The 21,675-nt window shown below is 30.8% G+C and overlaps 1 protein-coding gene and 1 long non-coding RNA gene across 2 annotated transcripts; one reads left to right on the top strand and one right to left on the bottom strand.

The window, feature by feature from the left end:
- Nucleotides 1-155: 155 nt before the first annotated feature.
- LOC108488388 (uncharacterized) lies at nucleotides 156-2,276 on the bottom strand. The gene is made up of 4 exons (XM_017792666.2): nucleotides 2,044-2,276; nucleotides 1,831-1,950; nucleotides 1,195-1,425; nucleotides 156-686 (listed from the first exon to the last, which is right to left on the bottom strand). Exons 1-4 carry the CDS (start codon nucleotides 2,239-2,241, stop codon nucleotides 294-296), a joined length of 942 nt encoding a protein of 313 aa, XP_017648155.1. The 5' UTR covers nucleotides 2,242-2,276; the 3' UTR covers nucleotides 156-293.
- A 6,291-nt stretch (nucleotides 2,277-8,567) lies between these two features.
- LOC108486960 (uncharacterized) lies at nucleotides 8,568-10,105 on the top strand. Its single transcript, XR_001871581.2, has 3 exons — nucleotides 8,568-8,973; nucleotides 9,064-9,199; nucleotides 9,612-10,105. It is a non-coding gene; the product is annotated as an uncharacterized LOC108486960 (long non-coding RNA).
- The last annotated feature ends 11,570 nt before the right edge of the window (nucleotides 10,106-21,675 follow it).

The raw sequence follows: 21,675 nt of genomic DNA, 5'->3' as shown, positions 1-21,675 counted from the left end.
CTCATCATTTTAAGTGGGGGGCAAACCTAGTATAAAGACGACCATAATATTTTTACCGACAAATTTTTCTTTGATACCATGGTACTAATACGGTCAGTCTACTTCAATAAAGGAAACTTGAAAACTGATGCAATGTATCGTAATAAGCAACAAGGTTAAAGTCAACATAAAATCATTAATTATCAAAATTTGGAATATTTCAGAGATTCTGGTCAGAATTTGAAGTAAAAAAGAAAACAGTTCTCACAAGCAACACAAATCTGATGAACACCGGAGTTCGTATACGTCTACCGCTAGAACTGTGAGGCAGGGCCTTTCACGGCGAGGGGATCATACCACTGAGGGCCGAAGCCAGCAGCTTTCCTTGCTTTCTCATTAAAGGGTGGTTTCAATGGTCCCCTAAAGTGTGTCCTTACTATTGCATGAAATTTATGAATCACCTCTTCACTTTCTTTATCCATTTGAGTCTCACTTCTGCCTGCTTCACTTTCTTCCAGTGCCAGGATATCTTGATACAAAGATGGATTTCTGGATCTCAAGCAAAGATACTTAAACCACTTTACTCCAGCAGCACAATGTGTAATCTCTTCTGGGTAAACTACTCTCTCCGGTAAATCAGCTGTGTCATCATCGCCTCCGTTACGGAACCTAGAGATGGTTGTTGGCAAAACATCAAGTCCCCTAGCCTGCATCATATTTCAGTTGCTTCATCAAAAGTTAACATTTTGTAAATTAGTGCACATGTTGCATATTTAGATGCACTAAGTCCACCATCTTTCATTTCATTTACAAGGTTCCGAAGATATTCACATGAAATAAACTCATTCCATCATTACTTAAGACCCCAAAGAACTTTCATATGCATTCCTTTGTGCATTCTTTCCCTTTATATATATATATATATATGCTCTGATAATCAATCACCGAAACGGAACAAGTCCTTAACTTTCCATCACATAACAAGTATACTAAGGGAATTTAAAACAGAGTAATTCTGCAAGAGAAGCTCACACCATCTATTAGGAGTATAGGAAGGCAATCGGCAAGCAGGCCTTTTCATCGAGTTCATAAACTAATAAGGAAATTAAGTGATTATAATTGTCATAAATGCAATGTTATCCCCAGAGCTTATCAGTATTAAGGCCTTAGTCCAATGCTTCTAAAATAGCAGATGAGTACAAGAAAATCGTGCACCTCATGGACGCAATGCTCAATTGCCAATCGAGCCAATAGGTCCTTGGATGTAGCGATTGCAGAACCCCATAGCCCATCATGAGCAGGTAATGCACCATAAGAAGAACCAAGCTCCTTAAGCCGAGCTGCAAGCAGGCTGAAGTGCCGGCCTTCATCTTGAGCTACCTTCACAAAATCCGTAAAGAATTCTCTTGGCATTGCTTCTTTCTTACCGAAACGAGCAATTATATCCTTCATCAAATTGATAAACGAAGATTAATGGATACACACAAATACAGAATACTTCTTCCAAAATCATCAATTCCTCAAAACTCAAACGTTGCACCAACTCAAGCCATAAGACTCCATATCTATACAAGAAACCTTTAAAATTAGAAATCCTTAATTCCCAACAATCAACTGAAGAAGTGACAAAATTTCAATTTGAAGCCTTTAATTGTATGAATGGATCCCAATTCAAACTCCAAACTTTGTCAAATTCTAACTATTGGAATGTCAGTCAAGCATTCATTACTAAAAATCAATGAGCTCACTGATTATCCAAAGGGTAGATATTCTTCAACCTTAAATGCCTTGGAACAATGAAATCAAACCATAATCATAAACCAAAACAACTAAATAAAAACAAAAAGGTACCCAAGACAAGTCAATAGCCCAACTCTCGGTATGCACAAGACTATGCACAATGGCTTGCCTGCTCTGCAAGCTACCTGCTTTCCCAAGCTTTGGCATCAAACTTGGCGACACCAGTTTAACCTTAAAACAAAAAACGAAAAACACATAATCTTGTTATTGAACCATTTCAATAGCAGTTAACGTATGGGGAAATCGAGGGCAGTTGCTACGTACATTGGTGAGCCTGGCGGGGCGATCGGGAACGGGAAGGTCCTGCGATGGGTTGTAGGGACGGGTGATGGTTCCTTGGAGCCATTTGGATGCCACCGAGTCGCCTTGCCGGGCCTTCTCGAAGGGGTCGGCTGTGTTTAGGACACGAAGCGCCGCCTCTACGAGCGTCTCGTTTTCTCTCTCTGTTTGAACGTGACTCATCTCTCGCTGGCTCACAGTTCTGGAAAACAGTATTAAGAGATAAGTTCCAATTTTCTTGATCAAATTTAAGAAAAATGTAAATTTACTTGAATTTGGTTTTATTATTTATATTAATATTATTTTTTTGGGTTAAAATTGGTATTTATGTTTAGTTTGTTAACATTAAAAAATATTTTACCAAGCAAAAAGTTTAATTAGAAATTTCACAAAATATAGTATAAAGTTTAACGGGGTTAGTTGGCAATGCTTTTGAAAAGCGCTTTTGAAAAGCGCTTTTGAAAGATGCCGTCGAAAAGTGTTATTGAAAAATTTGATTTAAAATTTGATTCTTTAGTATTCTGTCAAAAAGTGTTTTGAGAAATAAAATATTTATTTTAGACATGTTATTATTAAGTAACAAATATGCATTTAAATAAAATTTAAATTAGTTAATATTATTATATTTTAGTAAGAATATAAAAAATATATTATAACTTGTTGTTAATATTTTAATATATGAAATATAAATTTTAAATATTTTAAGTAATAAATATTAATTATTTATAAAATTTAATTAGAATATATAAACTACATTTTAAATATTTAAATATAACCATTAAATATTTATAATTATGATTTTAAAAATATTTTTATTTTTAATTAATGATTTTAACACATTTGTAATTAAGTACCAAAAAACAAAAAAAGGAAAAGTAGTGAAGGGGAGAAAAAGTAATTAAGCACTAAAAGTGCTTTTGGGAGATGAAAAGTTAAAAATTTTAGCTTCTCCTTTTCAGAAGCGCTTTTGAAAAACACTTCTGAAAAGTTAAAAATTCCAGTCAAAAGTAACTTGTTCTGCACAGCTTTTTTTCCAAAAGTGCTTTTAGAGCCAGAAGTGTTTTTTTTTTTAAGCACAGAAGAACAGGTCCTAAGATTATGAGGAAGCTATTCATTTTCCTTTCCGTCCTATAAAAAGAAAAAACCTTCAGCATGATGGTAGTAGAGTAGTCGATCAGATCTTGTGCGCCAACGGATAGAAATGCCTATAGATAAGGTAGGCGAGGGTAGCTTGCCGGCAAAGGGCGTGTATGGTAGTCTTTTGTTTGAACAAGCCTTGTTACTACAGCTTCTTACTAAAGAAAGAATGCCATACTATCGAACTATAGGCGAGATGAAGCAAGCAAGGGAAGAGTTCCGACAAAGCGATTGTAGATTCTCCTCATTTATCTTTTAAGTTTTCAAATCTAGTTATAAGAATTTGGACTTTTTCACAGGTGAGTGGATGCATTCTTTTTATATTGATTTTTAACACTAGTCCAAATATCCTTGGAACATTCATACATTGGAATGATCTTAAAATTTTCCATGCCCACACCACTAAAAATGATATTTAGTACTTTAGAGTTATTATTGACAACCTTTTCTTCTCACTTGTGGACTTATTTATTGGTTTGGAAGTGGTTATTCCATTAGTATTTATTATGATTGCATGTGTTCGTCACTTAAATAGACCTCTAAGCCTTTTCATCAATAGATATTATAAAAGCTTTCATTTTATCTTTCTAATAGATATAATTTGATATAAGGATGAATAATAAGTAGAGCTACCTTTTTCCATAGCCTCCATTGGTGCAAAACCAGAATCAAAATCTCCAAGAATGTCTGAAGTCAAGCTTTAATATCAATTAAATTGCACATTGATTTACAATCTTTTGCACTCTTCTTTTGAAAGTGATGTTACAATAACTATTTCAACAAAATTGTGAAGCAAATTATAACAAAAAAAGAAAAGCAAAGTGCAAAATGAAACCAAGATTATTTATGTAGTTCAAATAATAATTCTACCTCAACAAAACCTTACTCAAAAGATGAATCTACTAAACAATTTTTACAGTACACCTAATGGTGATTAAAGCCTTAACTACCTAATAACACAAGGATAAAAGCAGCCTCAAAATGTACAATTGTTTACACTCACTCTTCCTCAATTATCTTCACATAAAAGTGAAAGAACTCTCCAATAAAACCTAAAATATTAGAGATGCATCTACCTTAACAATTATCTCAAATTGGATAGTGCTCTCAAAACACGCATGCAAATAGACAACATTTATATAGCCAATACATATGAGGTTTAAATGATCTTTAAATGATGATGATCATCATATCAAGTTGTACTTTTTTTTTTTTAAATCGACTTATACTTTTAATAAATGAAAGAAATCATAATCTGGGCTTTTTTTATAAAAATAATTTAAAAATTTAATTAATTATCAAAATAACCCATTTTTAATTAAATATGAAAATAACCTAAAATTTACATAAAAATTGATAGAGCCAAATGATTTGGCACCACCAACATGCCACGTCGACTTCCATGAAAAAAAAATTATTTTTAGTGGAGCCATGTAGAATGGCGCCACCTATATAAATACCAAGAAAATACTACAATTTCTAAAAGTATGGGAACCTTAAAAAAAAGCTACCATTTTCTAGTGGAGCCAATTAATTTGGCGCCACCAGATTCACGACAAACATACGATATTTTTTTTTACTTTTTTATTTTTGTTATATTGTTTCTTTTTCTTTTTTTACTTTTTTTAAGTTTTGTCTTTATCTTTATTTATTTTATTTATTATTAATTTTAAAAACTTGAAATGCATATTTGAAATGTTTTATAATATATATTTTTAAATTTTAAATATATATTTTTGAAATTATTTTTTAAATTTTAAATATTATTTTAAAATTTTAAATATTATTTTAAATATTAAATATATTTTTAATAATATAAAATATTTAAATATTTTAAAGATATGACATTTCAAATTTATTATTAGTTTTATAATATTTTAAATATTTTTAATTTATTTTATAATATTTTAAATTATGATTTTAAATTATTTTTAAAGATATTCAAACTTTTTTATATTCTAATTAAAAATTAAAAAATAATATTTTATTTAAAAAGTGTAATTTGAATTAATTAGAAAAAATATTTGCTAAAAAATTATTTGTTAAAAATTAATTAATTTAAAATATATATATTAAAAAGTAAAAATTTAAATTAAAAATTAAAAAATATATTATAACTGGTCACATCATGTCAATGATGTGATTAGTCATACACTTAAATATTAACTAAAAAAATTGATGAATGTTACCTATATACGGGGGTTTGGTCCCCACTTCACTTCGAAGAAAGAAAAAGAAAAAAGAAAAGAAAAGGTAAGTTACTTAAAATTTTATTTTGTTTTTTATATTTTATAGTTATTATAATATAATAATTAATTATATTGTATTTATGATTTTTTATATTATGTAGATATTAAAATGCCTTCGGAGTAAATACGGATCACACTTTATCGAGGATCAACGAAATAGTAAAATTAATTATAAATTAAATAAAAAATCGTTTTAGTTTCTTTTTTCTTGCTAAGCACTACTTTGCTCAACGTGTTTTGATTGCATGAAACCGATCTCTGTTTAGTTATTATTATTTCTTTTTAACTATTTTTTACATGAAATTAATCTCTACGTGTTAGTTATAATTTTTAATTTTAGTACACATTCATACATTTGTATATTAATTTTTAATTTTAGTACACATTCATAGATTTATATACTTAATATATATTTTAATAGGATTTAGGAAATATATTTAAAATTTAAAAATTTAAAAATTTAAATATATTAAAAATATTAAGTATAACCAATTTTAAAATTTTAATATATTTAATATATTTTTAAAAAATTAAATATATTAAAAAATGTTAAGTATAACAATTTTAAAATTTTAATATATTCAATATATTTTAAAAATATATTTTAAAATGTTAATATATTTAATATATTTTTAATAGAAAAGGAGAAAAAAGATTTTTAATATATTTAAAATTTTAAAAATTTTAAAAATTTAAATATATTAAAATTTTAAATATGATAAAAGAAAATGTTAAGTATAACCAATTTTAAATTTTTAATAACTGAATATATTTAAATATATTAAAATTTTGAACATATTAAAAAAATTTAGTATAACTAATTTTAAAATTTTAATATATTTTTAATAAGTAAGGACAAAAAAGTTTTGTTAATATATTTAAATTTTAAATGAAAAAAGGGGTGGGTAATTTTGGAAACTGGTGGCGCCTAATTTATTTGGCTCCACCAAAAAAAAAAATTTTATTTTAAAGTCTCTCTTTTTTAGAAATTGTAGTATTTCTCTAGTATTTATAAAAAAACTAAATTTTTTATAAAAGTTTTCGTATGTAAGATAAATTTTCGAGTTTGAATATACCTAGTTTACATTATATGTAAAACTTTATATATTATTATAGATATCAATTCAATAAAAATAAGTCTTTTTTATTTTTATATTTACCTATACAACCTATAGTTTTTAGGACATTATTATTATTTTTATGTACATTTTGTAGTTATATAGTTGCCTTTAGTTTTAACGCTTAACTATAATTAGGATATAATAGTTACATTTAATTTCTACGTGTTATTATTAATATTTATGACAAATCTTCATTCTATTATTAATATATTATTACTTATTTAATTTAACTTAAATAAAAAATACTTAGAATGGCTACGTTGGTATAGGGTTATTATCACCTCTGTGCTTATTATCACCTCTGGATGTATTTGTAGACAGGGATCGGGGGTAGGGTTGTTATACGAACTCTCACTATAATTAGAATTTTTGGGCATCTGCGATATCTCTTTACATTCTAATTGGTCTGTCCATCCAACATTAAGATTAAAGTCAAATTCGCGATGTTGGCTTATTGGATTAACATTCTCAACAGGCTCTAAGTCTGCTAACTCGACAAATAATTCAACTGGTTGGGGGTTCTCACTCCCCGTCGGCCACCATATTTCCATCAGAATGCCTAAGTCATCATCATCTAACAGTTGCGTCTCACAAAATTTTAACGGATCTGTAGAGACTGGAAACTTGTAAAATAATTTGGACATCGCCTTTTCACAACGGATAGCTATTTTTCATACTGATCTTCCTTTTCATTTCTGCTAGCTTCACATTTTTTTTAAATCGCAAACCTACTCTTTGTCGACCTTAAAATACACAACTAACATCACCTTTTATAATTTCACCATAAAAAATAACATACACCAAAACACCTCATTTCTTGAATAGATTTTTTTAACTCTCCTAGTGAACACAATAATTTCACCATTCTATATATGGTAGAGAACCAAGAGGTGGAGCCATAAAGAATGACTCCACCAATATAAAATATTAAATATTATATTATTATATTAAAAATTATAAAAAATACACTATAAAGTGATGGAGCAATTCTAAATGGCTTCACCAAATAAAATATTAATTCTTAAAATTTTAAATTTAATTTAAAACGTTTGAATATCTTTAAAATTAATTTTAAAATTAATAATTTATAAAAATTATATTTAAAAATATTTAAAATATATATTTAAAATATTATAAAACATATAATAAATTTGAAAGGTCATATCTTTAAAAATAATATATTTTAAATAGTTTAAAATTCATAATTTAAAATATTATAAAACAAAGTAAAAATATTTAAAATTTAAAATATACATTTAAAATATTATAAAACTAATAATAATTTTGAAAGGTTATATCTTTAAAATATTTAAATATTTTATATTATTAAAAATATTTAATATTTAAAAATAATATTTAAAATTTTAAAAATAATTTAAAAATAATATTTAAAATTTAGAAAATTTCAAAAATATATATTTAAAATTTTAAAATATATATTATAAAACATTTCAAATATACAATTCAAGTTTTTAAAATTAATAATAATAAATAAATAAAATAAAATAAAATAAAATAAATAAAGATAAAGACAAAACTTAAAAAGTAATAAAAAAAAGAAACAATATGACAAAAGAAAAAAAAGTAAATAATAATAAAAAAACAAAGTAAAAAAAGTAACAGAGTGGCTGTCAGGCGAATCTGGTGGTGCTAAATTAATTGGTTTTACCAGAAAATGATAAATTCTTTTTAAAGTCTCCTATATTTTTAAAAATTATAATATTTTCTTGGTATTTGTACAGGTAAAGCCATTTTACATGGCTTCACCAAAAAATTAATTTTTTCATAGAAGCTGACATGCATGTTGGTGGTGCCAAATCATTTGGCTCCACTAACTTTTATTATAAATTTCAAGTCATTTTCATGTTTAATTAAAAAAAAGGGTAATGTGATAATTAATTAAATTTTTTGGATTATTTTTATAAGAAAGTCCATAAATTGGTTACAGACCTTGGAAAAAAGGAAAAATAGTTCTTCAATAATTATTGGGCACCAAAACGGTGCATTAAAGAAACTCACATACAGAAACTAAAAAACAACATAACCTAATAAAACGAATGAAGAAATGAATCGACTAAAAATAAGAATTTCTGGCCTGAAACCTTTCCTTCTTCTCTGTCATTCGAAAAGATTATCATGTATCAGCCATTTGAGAGACTGAATCTTCTCCAAAAAAATCATACTTTTCTAAACCTCAGTCTCTAATAAGGTAACGAGTTCATCGGACAGACTCAAAGTCACAAAGTCCGGACTCTATTTTTCCATTTAACCACCGTCGTTGTAGCTTCTTCTATCATGAATTACCAGTCCTTCCACCGCGTACAGAACCTCTTCTATCTAGTATTGGGGATCTTCATATTTTCTTCCTTCTATCGCCATCTTGTGAGTCGCTTTGTTGGCTTCCTTAGGTACGTGCTTAAAGCTCAACCTTCTAAATTTGGGGGTTCTCCCCTTTATTTCTTTAATTAGACTACTAGTGTTTGATTTATCTTCCTCAGAGGAGTTTAGTTTTTGTATTATGGACAATGCATCTCATTCCACACAAATGTCTTGGAAACCCATTTCCTCCGCCATAGTGAGTGCTTGTAGACACGCCCTTGCTTCACAAGATCTGGAATATTCTCCCATGAGAAGGTACAGGCAGCCATCACTAACCCTTTTTTATTCCTCGCTAAAATTCCCAATATTGAACACTTCGTGTGTTGATTAAAAGATGCATCAAAGTTGATTTTTATAATGTCGTCATCCGATGGTTTCCAAACAGATTCATTGGCGCCATTCGCATTTTTTGAAAACTCTCCCATAAAAGCTATTTCTATATGATAAGCGTTGATAAACCCCACTATTTCACTTACTTGTTCTCTTGTTCCTTCATGATAAATCTCATTGCAATTGTACCAGATAGCCTAGTATACGATAGATCTAATTTTGCATATTTCTGTATTCTGTCTATTGAACTCATTTTCTAACCAATTTTTTCATCTGGTTTCTCTATTGCATATTGTATTTGCCGCTCCCATCCCTTGCAATATCTGCTGTGTGATAGTGCAATCTCTAAAATGATGGCTCACAGTTTCCTTGTCGGCTTGACACACCGGACAAAGTGTATTTGCAACCAGTTTACGGGTTCTTAGGTTGTGCAAAGTGGGCATGAACTCATTTGCTATTCTCCACATGAGTATACGGATTTTGCTTGGTATCTTGAGACCCCATAGCTTTGTAAAGAAAGTAGAATTAATTTCATTATGTAACCTAGGATTCCCCGGTGTATTAGCCCATTTGTAGCCACTTTTCACTATGTAAATCCCTGTATTGTCACCTCTCCATATTAGTTTATCATGCGGTCTGCTACTCACCAATGGGATTGAAAGAATACTTTTCAGCTGCTCCTCTCCAAATAATGATCGGATAGTGTTTTGCTTCCAGGTAGAAGTTTCCTATCAATTAAGCCAGAAACAATAGTATATCTAATATCTATGTTCTGACATTGTATTCTTCCACTTCTATGCCTCGGTAACCACACATCGTTCCATATATTAATTGCATCATTGTTCCCAACTCGCCAACCAATTCCCTTTTCAAGAAGTTGTTTAGCACCCCAAATGCTACGCCAGGTAAACGAAAGGTAAGAGCCTAACCTAGTACTCATAAATTCCCCTTTTGGAAAATATTTTGCTTTCATGACACGCGCAAACAAACAATGAGGCTGCGTAATAATTTTCCACCCCTGCTTCGCTAATAAGGCCAAATTAAAAATTTCGAAGTCTTTAAAACCTAACCTTCCCTTCGCTTTGGGGATACACATATCACTCCATTTGCACCAGTGTATGCTTTTATTTGTTTTGGAATTACGCCACCAGAATTTGCACATTAAATTTTCTAGTTCTCGACAAAGCGAAATCAGTAATTTAAAACATTGCATAGTATAAATTGGTATCTCTTGTAAAATGGATTTTATAAATACCTCTTTGCCCCTAGCCGACAAGAATCGCAAACTCCAATTGTTCAACAGTTTAACAAAATGGTACTTTAATATCCACGAAAGCATTTTTTCCGTCATCCTACCATAGTCAGCAACCCTAGATATTTTTCAGGATTATTTGAAATCCTTACTTCCAAGATTCCACCCACTTATTCCTGTGTTTCTGAGTTGACATTTCCATTGAAGTAGATTAAAGACTTGTCAATTTTAACTAATTGTCCAGATATCTTTTCATATTCTTTGATCACATTCTTCATATTATTTGCTCCTTCGATTGTTGCTTCCCCAAATAACACATTATCATCTGCAAAAAAATAGGTGTGACACCGAAACATTACCTCTTCCCACCCTAGTCCTGACAATCTTCCCTTCCTTTCTAGCAAGTGCAATTAAACGTGAGAAACCTTCAGCACAAATAAGAAATAAATATGGACTAAGTGGATCTTATTGTCTTAAACCTCTTTGAGGTGGAAATTCTTCCCCATGTCTTCCATTCAGCATAACTAAATACGCCACACTAGTAATGCATCTCATAATAAGGAAGATCCAATCTTCACAATATCCTAGCTTGCACATCATTTTTTTCTAAAAAACTCCATTCTATTCTGTCGTGTGCTTTGCTTATATCAAGCTTTAACACAAATCCTTTCTTTGATGACCCTCTTCTCTTTTTGAATGAGTGAAGGATTTCATATGCCACAAAATATTATCCGTGATTTGCCTTTCTGAGATAAACGCCCCTTGATTATCTTCAATGCAACAATTAAGTCCCAGTGAAACTGGTTGACAAGTACTTTTGAAATAATTTTGTAAATCACATTGCAAAGACTTATAGGTCTAAATTGGCTCATTATCTTTGGTGAATTTACCTTGGGGATAAGGCCTATGCTTGTTTTGTTAATTTCTTCCATATTTCTTATGCAGTTTAAAACATCCAAACAGTACCTGATGACGTCTTCCCCAACAATATGCCAGTATTTTTGGTAAAAAATTACAGGAAAGTCGTCCTTACTTGACACCTTAAAGGGGGCTATAGTTTTTATTGCCATTGCAATCTCTTCTGCTTTAAATTCTGCTATTAAATCTCTGTTGAGCTCTTTCGTTATACATAGTGAAAAAGATTCCATCAATCTGTCGTAATCACTAAGCTTAGTGGATGAAAACAGACCTTTAAAATAATCAGCAGCCATATTAGACATCTCCTCAAAATTGGTAACCAAGTTTCCGAACCATCCTCCAATCTCTTAATCATATTTTTCTTCTTACGGTATGATGCGCTTCTATGAAAGAATGCCATATTTTTGTCCCCCATCTGAAGCCAATTAGTTCTCGCTCTTTGTTCCTAGAAAATCTCTTCCTTGTTAGCTTCAAGGTTCAACCCAAGTTTGATCTCTATAATTTTCTCTAAGGTCGCTTCACTGATTTCGCTAGCTCCCAATTCAAACAATCTGGCATTAAGCTTTGCTGTTTGCCGTTCCCTTAATTTTTTCTCCTTTTTTGCCCAGCAATTCAAAGTCATTCCCAGATCCTTCAATTTCACCAAAACATCCTGATTGTTTGAAGATTATTCATTTTTTATTCACTCCTCGAAGCTTGGATTCAGAATCCAATCAGCATTAAATCTGAATTGCCATTGTCCCCCCTCAATATGCCTACCTCCATCTCCATTTGTATTTACTACTATTGGGCAGTAATATGAGAAGCTATGTTGTAAATGGCATGCTACATAACTTGAAAATAGATCCCACCACTCTGGATTTGCAACTCCTCTATCCAACCTCTCCCTAATATTATTGCTAACAATCCTACCCCTTTTGCACTTGTACCATTGTCCAAAAAACCCTAAATCAGTTAGCTCACAATCTTCTAATACTTTCCTAAATGCAGCCATTTGTCTTTCCTCTCTAATTCTCCCTTTTTTTCAAAAGAAAGTATAATTTCATTAAAATCTCCAGCTACCAGCCAGGGCTTGTTATTCCCACACTTCAACACTCTTAAAAACTCCCATGATTCCTTTCTATCGTGCTCTACTGGTGCCCCATAAAATCTCGTGAATCTCCATAATACCAATTCATTCTCTTCTTTGACTTCCACATCAATATGAGATTTCGAATAGCTTTTTAAATTTAAATTCAGCCCCTTCTTCCATCCTAATGATAATCCTTTCCCATTTCTATCGCATCAACATCAGTACCGTTCATGAATCCACACTGCCTTCTTATTGTCTCCATTCGTTTGCATGAAAATTTTGTCTCCATAAGAAACAAAATTTGGGGCTGAATGTCTTAATTTTTTTTAGACGTCTAACTGTTTGTGGTTGCCCCAAACCATGAACATTCCAACTAATAATTTTCATCGTGCCTGGTCGGCCAACTTAACAGTGGCTACCGATATTTTGTTTTCCAATTCCAACTCCAATAAACCTCTGTTATTTCCAGAATTTCCCACTTGAATTAAACTCTGCCTCTTTTTTCATCAACAAATTCCACAGGTATATTTTCCATCTTAATTCTGCTCCCCCTTTCCTCCAATTGCTCCAACTTATCATTTGCCCTTGTTTCCATATTTTTTCGTGTCTGCCTTGTGAATCGTCCCTAAAATCCTATCCCTCCTCTATAATCTCTGTTGCTTGTTACGTCCATGCCAAATTTCCTTTACCTTCTTTCCCCATCAATTTCCATATTGATCCACATTTCAGATTCAGGTTCCTCTCGAAGCCATTTACTCGTCGATTGACCACCTTTTCTTGGTGCAGCCCTCAGTGATAAATCCCAACCAAACTCCACTTGTTGATCCCCTAATGTTAATCTGACCTGGCAGAAACTTTCACCATGTCCAAGCCGACCATAAAGGAAACAAAATAGTGACAATCGTTCATACTGAAAAAAACCATACCAATACCTATTTGTTTCTTCCTTTTGAGCGGGAGACGAGTATCAATTAGAACTCTAACTCGCATAAATTTACTAACCCCTCTTGTTACCATCGAGGCATCATATTCCACAAATTTCCCAATGAAGTTCCCAAACTGTTGTGCCATTCCTTCAATTATAAAACCAATCGGAAGATTGTAAATTTGTACCCAAAAAATCGTATACCAGAGAGGAACTGTATTCGGCTCATTATTCCTTTTTAACCTGTGGAAGATAATAAGATGTCGGTTAAAGTACCATGACATATCATCCATAACTCATTTCAAGTCAATCTCGTTGTAGAATTTGAACAAGATTCGCTTGTCATCCATCTCCGTAATAGTCACCCCTCTCAGCGGATGCCATAAATCAGCCAGAGTATTTTCAAATATGGCAAATTCACCACACTATCTGTAAGAACTCTCCTTACCAAGCATAAATTATATAATTGATCAATAGCAATTTCGTCTCCTAATACCACTATGGGATCTTCGTCTTCATTGTATTGATGTCACCTGTATCACTCCTTTAAAATTTTTTGAAACAAGAAATCCCTACGAAATGCAAGGAAACCCTAATAAAACCCTAAGAAAAAAGAGAGAGTTTCGTGTTACAAGGCAAACTAGAGAAACCTTAACTCGTGCTACTCGACAAACTTGACTAGAAGTTAATAATAAATTTAATTATATTATAAATTACAAATTTGTTTTTAATTATTCTGCTTCTGTTTTGAGTAAATATATATCAAGTTGGACTTTAATCTTTAAATGATCTTTGAGTAATCGAGTGATAATCCTTGGTTTTAGAAAAAAATGTTATTAGTGTTTTAAATCTCTTCTTAGCTTGTTGGATGACTTCCTTATTGGGTAGAAGAGTCCCTATGAAGTTAAACTCTTTAATGCCTTTCAAATCGATTTCCTTTTTATCAAAGACTTTGTGCAAATTTATCTAGTTCCTTTCTGTTGATGTGGGCGCTCATGTGTCCCACTATACGTGGGAAGGCTCACAAATTTCTACCTTATATATTTAAATAGGGCAGTGACAACAATTTTTTTTTTTTTTTTGTGTGTGTGTGAAAGTGTCTGATGGCAAAAATCAAAAGAAAAGAAGAGAAAAAAGACAGCTTTGTTCACCAAGTGAAATGTTGATCAACTCTTTGATCAGGGTCCATTTGATGTCTGTTTGAGTTGATTTTTGGCAAATTTGTTGTACACAAATAATGAGCATAGATAAAATTAATATATGAATTTGATTTATACAAAATATTAATTGTATATATTTTACTGAATTTATTAATATAAATGATTATATTAATTAATTTCGTCAAAATATAAAAGATATGGAAATTAATATTCTTTAAAGAATATAATTAATATATGAATTTGATTCATGCAAAATATTATATTTTGTCGAATTTATTAATATAAATAATTATGTTAATTAATTTTGGTAAAAATATAAAAGACATTAAAATTAATATTCTTTTGGAAAGAATATAATTAATATATAAATTTGATTTATACAAGATATTAATTGTATATATTTTACGAATTTATTAATATAAACAATTATATTAATTAATTTCCATCAAAATATAAAAGACATTTAAATTAATATTCTTTTGGAAAGAAATAATTTATTTTCTAACTTTCCATTTGACTTCTCTAGTAATAAGGGAAAAATCATGGTTTTTCTTTTAATATGTGATATCAAAGAGGATAAAAGGATGATAATTCCTACTGGTTAGTAGACTTGAGGATCTCAATTGTGTAAAGTGGGATTTTCTATGCAATAGCTTTGAGTTTTTAGTTTTCAAAGTCAGCCCCTCTTGGTCATATTCTCAATTTTTTCTCTTAAAGTTTGCTTGAAAGTATTTGTCGATAGCCTTGTTTGAGTTGTATATTCTTTATTGCGGCTTGATTGTGATATTGTAGCAAGACTTTGATTATAGTGGAAATTTTTGTGGACTTTCAAGTCTCGTGGACCCTTTGCTTGAAAGGGGTTTTCCACGTAAAAATTATGTGTATTGATTTTATTATTTTTGCTTGTGATATTGTGGTTGATTTGGATTGATTGTCAATTGTGCTTCAGCGTTGTTTTGTTGGGTTTGGTTTCATCCCAACAAATCGGTATCAAAGCTTTGTTTTCGTGTTTGATTATCATGGAAATTAGCACTATTAAGATAATTATGTTGAATGACACTAATTATCAAATTCGGCGGAACAAAATAAAATATCTTTTTGTGAAAGCTTTGCAATTTCCTGTTTTTGCTACTCAAAAACCCGAGTCAAAAATTGATGAAGAGTGGGAAATTGAGCATCATTAGGTGTACGATTTTATTTAGTAATTTGTTAAAGATGTAACATCCTCAAAACCCCCTTGATCGTAAATAATATGAAATAAAATTTTATCAAAATAAGGTGTAAGATCAAAGAAAATAAAAGTTACAATATATCAAAAGAGAGTTAAATCAAGAAGCATGACATGATGTACTAAGGAAGGGACTAAATTGCAAATATGCAAAAAGTTTTATGGCACAAGCATAAATGTAACATCCTTACAATTGATATATAATAAAAGTAGTAATAAATTGAATAATGTATAATTAATTTTTCGATAAAATGAGAAAATGATATAAAGCGAATAAAAGAGAATATTGAGGAGTATAATAATAATAATAATGATGATGATGATGATGATGATGATGATGATGATGATGATGATGATGATGATGATGATGATGATGATGATGATGATTAAGAAGTAGGTTTTAGTATATTGATTTAAAGTAAAAGCTAAATCGTAAATATGTGGAAAGTTTTTGGCTCAAGTGTAAATATTTAAAATTTATGGGATCAAAGTGTAAAAAGGAGAAAGTTGAAGGACCAAAAGTGAAAATAACTCAATTTACTAAGATATGGAATTGATATGCAGGGACCAAATTGAATAAGTGAAGAATTGTGAGGGACTAAATCACAATTTTACCAAATTAAATGATTATTCAAGGAAGAAATTTTGAAAGATCATAAAGGGCAAAATGGTCAATTAGCAAGAGGGAGAGTTCTAGAATGTAATATTATGTTGATGATGTTTTGGTGATTTTTTAATTAAATAATTAGTTAAATATTATTTTATTAATATTTTGCTTAGATATTTATTATTATTTTATTTAGAAAAATGGTAGTATAAAAAGAGAGGAAGGATGAAGAAAATCGATCATCCTTCCAATGTGAGTGAAAGGATGAGAAAAGAAGTTTTCTTTTCTTTACAATTTAGTCCGTTGCCATGAAAACCTATTTTTTTACCCAAAAATTTTGAAAATTTCCTTAGATATTAAAGAGAGAAGATGAAGTAGAGATTCTAGAGAATATGTTCATCAGTTTAGAAGCAAGAAAATAGTATATGAAAGTGGAAAAAATGAGAAGAAAAATGAAGAAAAGTGGTGAAGATGAGAAATGCATGGAAATGAAGAAGAAATGAAGAAATTCTTGACAAAGGAGGTAAGTTTCATACTAAATCTACTTGTATTTCAATAGATCGAGTTAAAGATGTTTTGAGTGAGATGTATGAAACATGTATTTAATCTAAATACTAGAAATAGAAATTATTTGATGAAGAATAGAGACTTAAAACACTAAATTGGTAAGAGAGAATGTGATTTGTATGGTGAAAAGTACTAAGATTAAGAAATGAATATGTAATCTACACATAAACATAAGTGTCTAAATTGTATAGTAATCAAATGTATGACAATTATGTGTGAATGAATGAAAGATAGTGGAAAGAACCGTGGAAAAGAAAATATTTTTTTATTAAAACAGTTTGGATAGTAGCAGTGACTTAACTTTGAAAATTCACCAAAAATTGTAGAAATTTATTTAGAGATTTAATTAAATATTTAATTAAATCTTATTGAGTCTAGTTTCATACGGAAGAAACGATGAAAGAAACAAAATTTTATAATTTGTGATATATTAATTTTTGTGAAACAAGGTCGAAGTGGATTTGAGTTATACATAAAGGATATGGAATGAAGAGGAGGAGGAGGAAAAAAATGAATATATATAGTAGATGAATTTGAAATGTTTCGAAATGGTTGTAAGTGATGGAATGATTAATACATGTGAGTATGTTTAAACGAATTGATAAAATAATAAGTGAATTATTGTTAATTGATGTGATATTGAATTCTTTGTTAAATTTTATGAAGAATTAAATTGATTGACACAATTTAGAAATAAATATGAAATATAAGTAAAATGGGTAAACTACCTTTGAAAGTGCAAGTCCTCCAATGGTCTTATTTCTAAAACTTTAATATTTGTGTTAATTTTATATACTTTGTTATCCTTGATTGAATATCATGTGTTTATGAGGACTTGATATTAGTAATAGATGTAAGTGGATGATATGTAAAATGAAGTTGCGGTTATGATATCTGAATATATATTCAGGTAATGATATATAAAAATAAATAAATAAAAATAAAACGTGAAACTTGTAAGAAAATGGGGACGACGCACGATGACAAGTTCGCCATGTCATGACGTGGAAACCCCAACATCGCAACGACAGTTCATAAATTTTTATGAACTTTACAGTTTGGCCTTTGATCAAATGTGGATGTTTTAATGAGCTCCTTTAACTCATTATTAGTTCTATCGTAAATTCAATTATTACTAAAATGAGTTAATGATCTACATTAATTAAATAATATGATAAATTGATCTGAATTTTCAATATTTGCTTTGGCAACGAATGTGACATCCTGATGCCTTAACTCGATGATCGGGTCGGGCATGGGGGTGTTACAGAAGAAAATGTTTATAACCACATTGATCAAGAGACACATGCGGGCATATTGTAGAACAAGTTTGAAAACTTGTATGCTTTGATATCCAACAATAATAAGTTGTTCATGCTTAAGAGAATGATGACGTTGAGTACATGGAAGGGACTTTTATAGACAACCACTTGAATGAGTTTGAAGGTTTGTTGACTCAACTACTTGGTATGGGCATTAAATTTGATGATAAGATTATAGGGCTTTGGTTGCTTACTACTTATCTGACTTTTGAGAAACGGTTTGTGTTTCACTTATTAATATTACTCCAGATGGTATTCTTGGAAATTGCTAAGAATGGTGTGTTGAATGAAGAGGTAAGAAAAAGGTCTCAAGGTTCTTAATCACAGTTTAAGGTTTTAGTTATTGAAAATAAAGGGAGAAGCAAAGACAAAGATGAAAAATGTAAAGATAAAAGCCAAAGCTACTCGAAATCAAGATACAAGAATATTAAATGTCATCAATGCGGTAAGAAATGCCATATCAAGAATTATTGCTACAAGTGAAAAAAAAAAAGAATAGTTGTGATGGTGATGAACAAGAGAGAATGGATAAAAAGAAATCCAAGTGTTACTGTCAATACTACTGATGATCTGTTACTCATTGGTGATGAAAATTTGATCAACCTAGCATGCGACAAGACTAGTTGGGTGATAGACTTTGGTGTTTCGCTTCATGTTACGTCACAGAAGGAATTCTTTACATTTTATACTTATGGTGATTTTAGGGGTATTGAAGATGGGTAATGAAGGCTTGGTACAAGTTGTTGGCATGAGAGATGTTACCTTAGTCACTAATAATTGAACCAAGTAGACACTTAAAGATGTTAGGCAGACACTGGATGTTCGTTTGAATTTGATTTCTGTAGGAAAGCTTGATGATTATGGCTTTTGTAACACTTTCAGTGAGGGCCAGTGGAAATTGACTAAAGACTCCTTGGTTGTAGCTCAAGGGAAGAAGAGTTCGAACTTGTATTTTATTTACACTTCAACTTCTCGATGCATGATGAAGGTGACAGAAGATGATGGCTCAACAGAGTTGTGGCATAGGCGACTTAGTCACATGAGTGAGAATGGGTTTAATTGTTTGGTCAAGAAGAATAAACTTTCAAGTTTGAAGAATGCTATACTGAAGAACTGTGTTTATTGTCTAGCTGGGAAGTAGAGAAGAGTTTTATTTAAGCGTTATCCTCCTTCAAGAAAGTCATATTTACTAGAGTTGATTCATTTTGATGTTTGTGGTCTGTTGAAGATTAGGTAACATGGTAGTGCACTTCACTTCGTGGCTTTTATTGATGAGTGTTTAATGAAGCTTTAGGTCTATGCTTTGAACAGAAAAAAACATGTTATTGATGTGTTCAAGCAATTTCAAGTTTCGGTTGAGAGAGAGATTGGGAAGAAGTTGAAGTGCATCCATACTAATAATGGTTGTGAGTATAGGTGACCATTTGATGTTTACTATCGATTATAAGGAATCATACATTAGAAGATACCACCAAAGACTCCATAAGTGAATAGGTTGAATGAAAGGATGAATTGAACATTGATTGAGAGAATCAAATGTTTTCTTTCAAATGCAATGTTACCTAAATCTTTTTGGGCCGAAGCTTTGCATACAGCTGCACATGTAATTAATTTGTCTCATAAATTAATTTGTAGAGTGATGTGCTAGATAGGGTTTGGTTTGGTAAAGATGTGTCGTATGACCACTTGCGTGTGTTCGATTGTAAGACATTTGTTCATGTTCTAAAACATGAGATATTTAAGTTGGATGCCAAGACTTGGCAATGTATCTTCGTTGGTTACAGTCATAAGGGTTTGGGAGCAGACTGTATGATCTGATTAAAAAGAAACTTGTGAGAAGAAGAGGTGTTGTTTTCTTTGACATTGATAAGACAAAAAAGACATATCTACAAAGTAGTGGTAACTGATCGACACAGATTCAGTTCCTCTAGTTCCTTGGTCAAATCTTATTTAGGATGATATGCAAGAAGATAACATTGATGACCGGTAGGGTATAGTTGATTTTGATGCTTCCATAGATGAAGTTTTAAATGATTAACACCAAGCACCTATAGCTTCACCAACAGTTCCACCTTGGAGATCAACTAAAGATTAGGAATCTTCTGTAAGGTATTCTATTGATGAGTATGTTCTTTTGACTGATGGGGAAGGACCCAAGTGCTATGAGGAGGTTATGGAAAGTGAATAAAAATATAAGTGGGTATGAAAGATGGACTTCAATCCTTACATGAAAACCATACATTTGAGTTGGTGAAATTGACAAAGGGTAAAAAAACTTTGAAAAATCAGTGGATTTACAGGTTGAAGTAAGAAGATAATTCAACTCCACGATACAAAGTTAGATTGGTCGTCAATTTACAATCAGAAAAAAAGGGGATTGACTTTAAGGAAATATTTTCTCCAGTTGTGGAGATGTCCTTCATCAAAATTATATTGAGTTTGGCAGCTTATTATGACTTAGAGGTTGAATAGATGAATGTGAAATTGCTTTCCTTCATGGTGGTTTAGAGGAAGAGCTTTACATGGAACAGCCAGAAGGTTTTATTACACAAGAAAAAGAGGACTGTAAGTGCAGATTAAGTAAGAGCTTATATGGCTTGAAGCAAGCTCTGAGGCAATGGTACAAGAATCTGTTATGGCGTAGCATGGCTTCATAGAAGACTACTTCTGATTATTATGTTTTTGTTTAGATATTCTCTAGTGATGATTACATTATTCTATTGTTTTATATTGATGATATGCTTATTGTTGGTCATAGTGCTTCTAGAATTGCCATGTTGAAGTAAGAGTTGAGTAAGTCCTTTACAATGAAGGATTTAGGGCCAACAAAGTAAATTATTGGCATTAGATTTACAGGTGATAGAGAGGCCAAGACGTTATGATTACCATAGGAGATGTATATTGAGAAAGTACTTTGAAGGTTTAATATGGATAGAGCTAAGCTAATGAGTACTCCCTTTACTATGCAATTCAAGTTGAGTGTCAAGAAAAATCCTTCAATAGAGAAAGAGAAGTTATGTGGAAACTCCTTACTCTTCAGCGATGAATAGTTTGATGTATGCAATGGTATGTACGAGATTGGACTTAGCCTATACGGTCGATACTTTTATTCAGTTTCTTTCTAATTTGGGTAAAAAGCATTGGAATGTAGTGATGTGGATTATGATATACCTTCAAGGCACCTTCAAATTGAAACTTTGTTTCGGCAGTGAGAAATCCGTTCTAGTTGGATATATAGATTCAAATATAGCCAGAGACATTAACTCAAGAAGATCTACTTTAGGTTACTTGATCACTTTTGTAAGGGGAGTTGTGGTTTGATAATCTAGATTGCAGAAATGTGTTGCTTT

This window comes from Gossypium arboreum, chromosome 10, assembly GCF_025698485.1.
Source record: "Gossypium arboreum isolate Shixiya-1 chromosome 10, ASM2569848v2, whole genome shotgun sequence".
Classification (NCBI taxonomy): Eukaryota; Viridiplantae; Streptophyta; class Magnoliopsida; order Malvales; family Malvaceae; genus Gossypium; species Gossypium arboreum.
This window is presented reverse-complemented; position numbering and strand designations above follow the sequence as displayed.

Coding starts and splice junctions, on each gene's coding strand:
- LOC108488388 (XM_017792666.2), bottom strand. CDS start 2,241: ATGAGTCACGTTCAAACAGAGAGAGAAAACGAGACGCTCGTAGAGGCG. Junction 1,426..1,830: donor GGGCTATTGACTTGTCTTGG/GTACCTTTTTGT, acceptor AATTTGATGAAG/GATATAATTGCTCGTTTCGG. Junction 687..1,194: donor TTGAGCATTGCGTCCATGAG/GTGCACGATTTT, acceptor AATATGATGCAG/GCTAGGGGACTTGATGTTTT.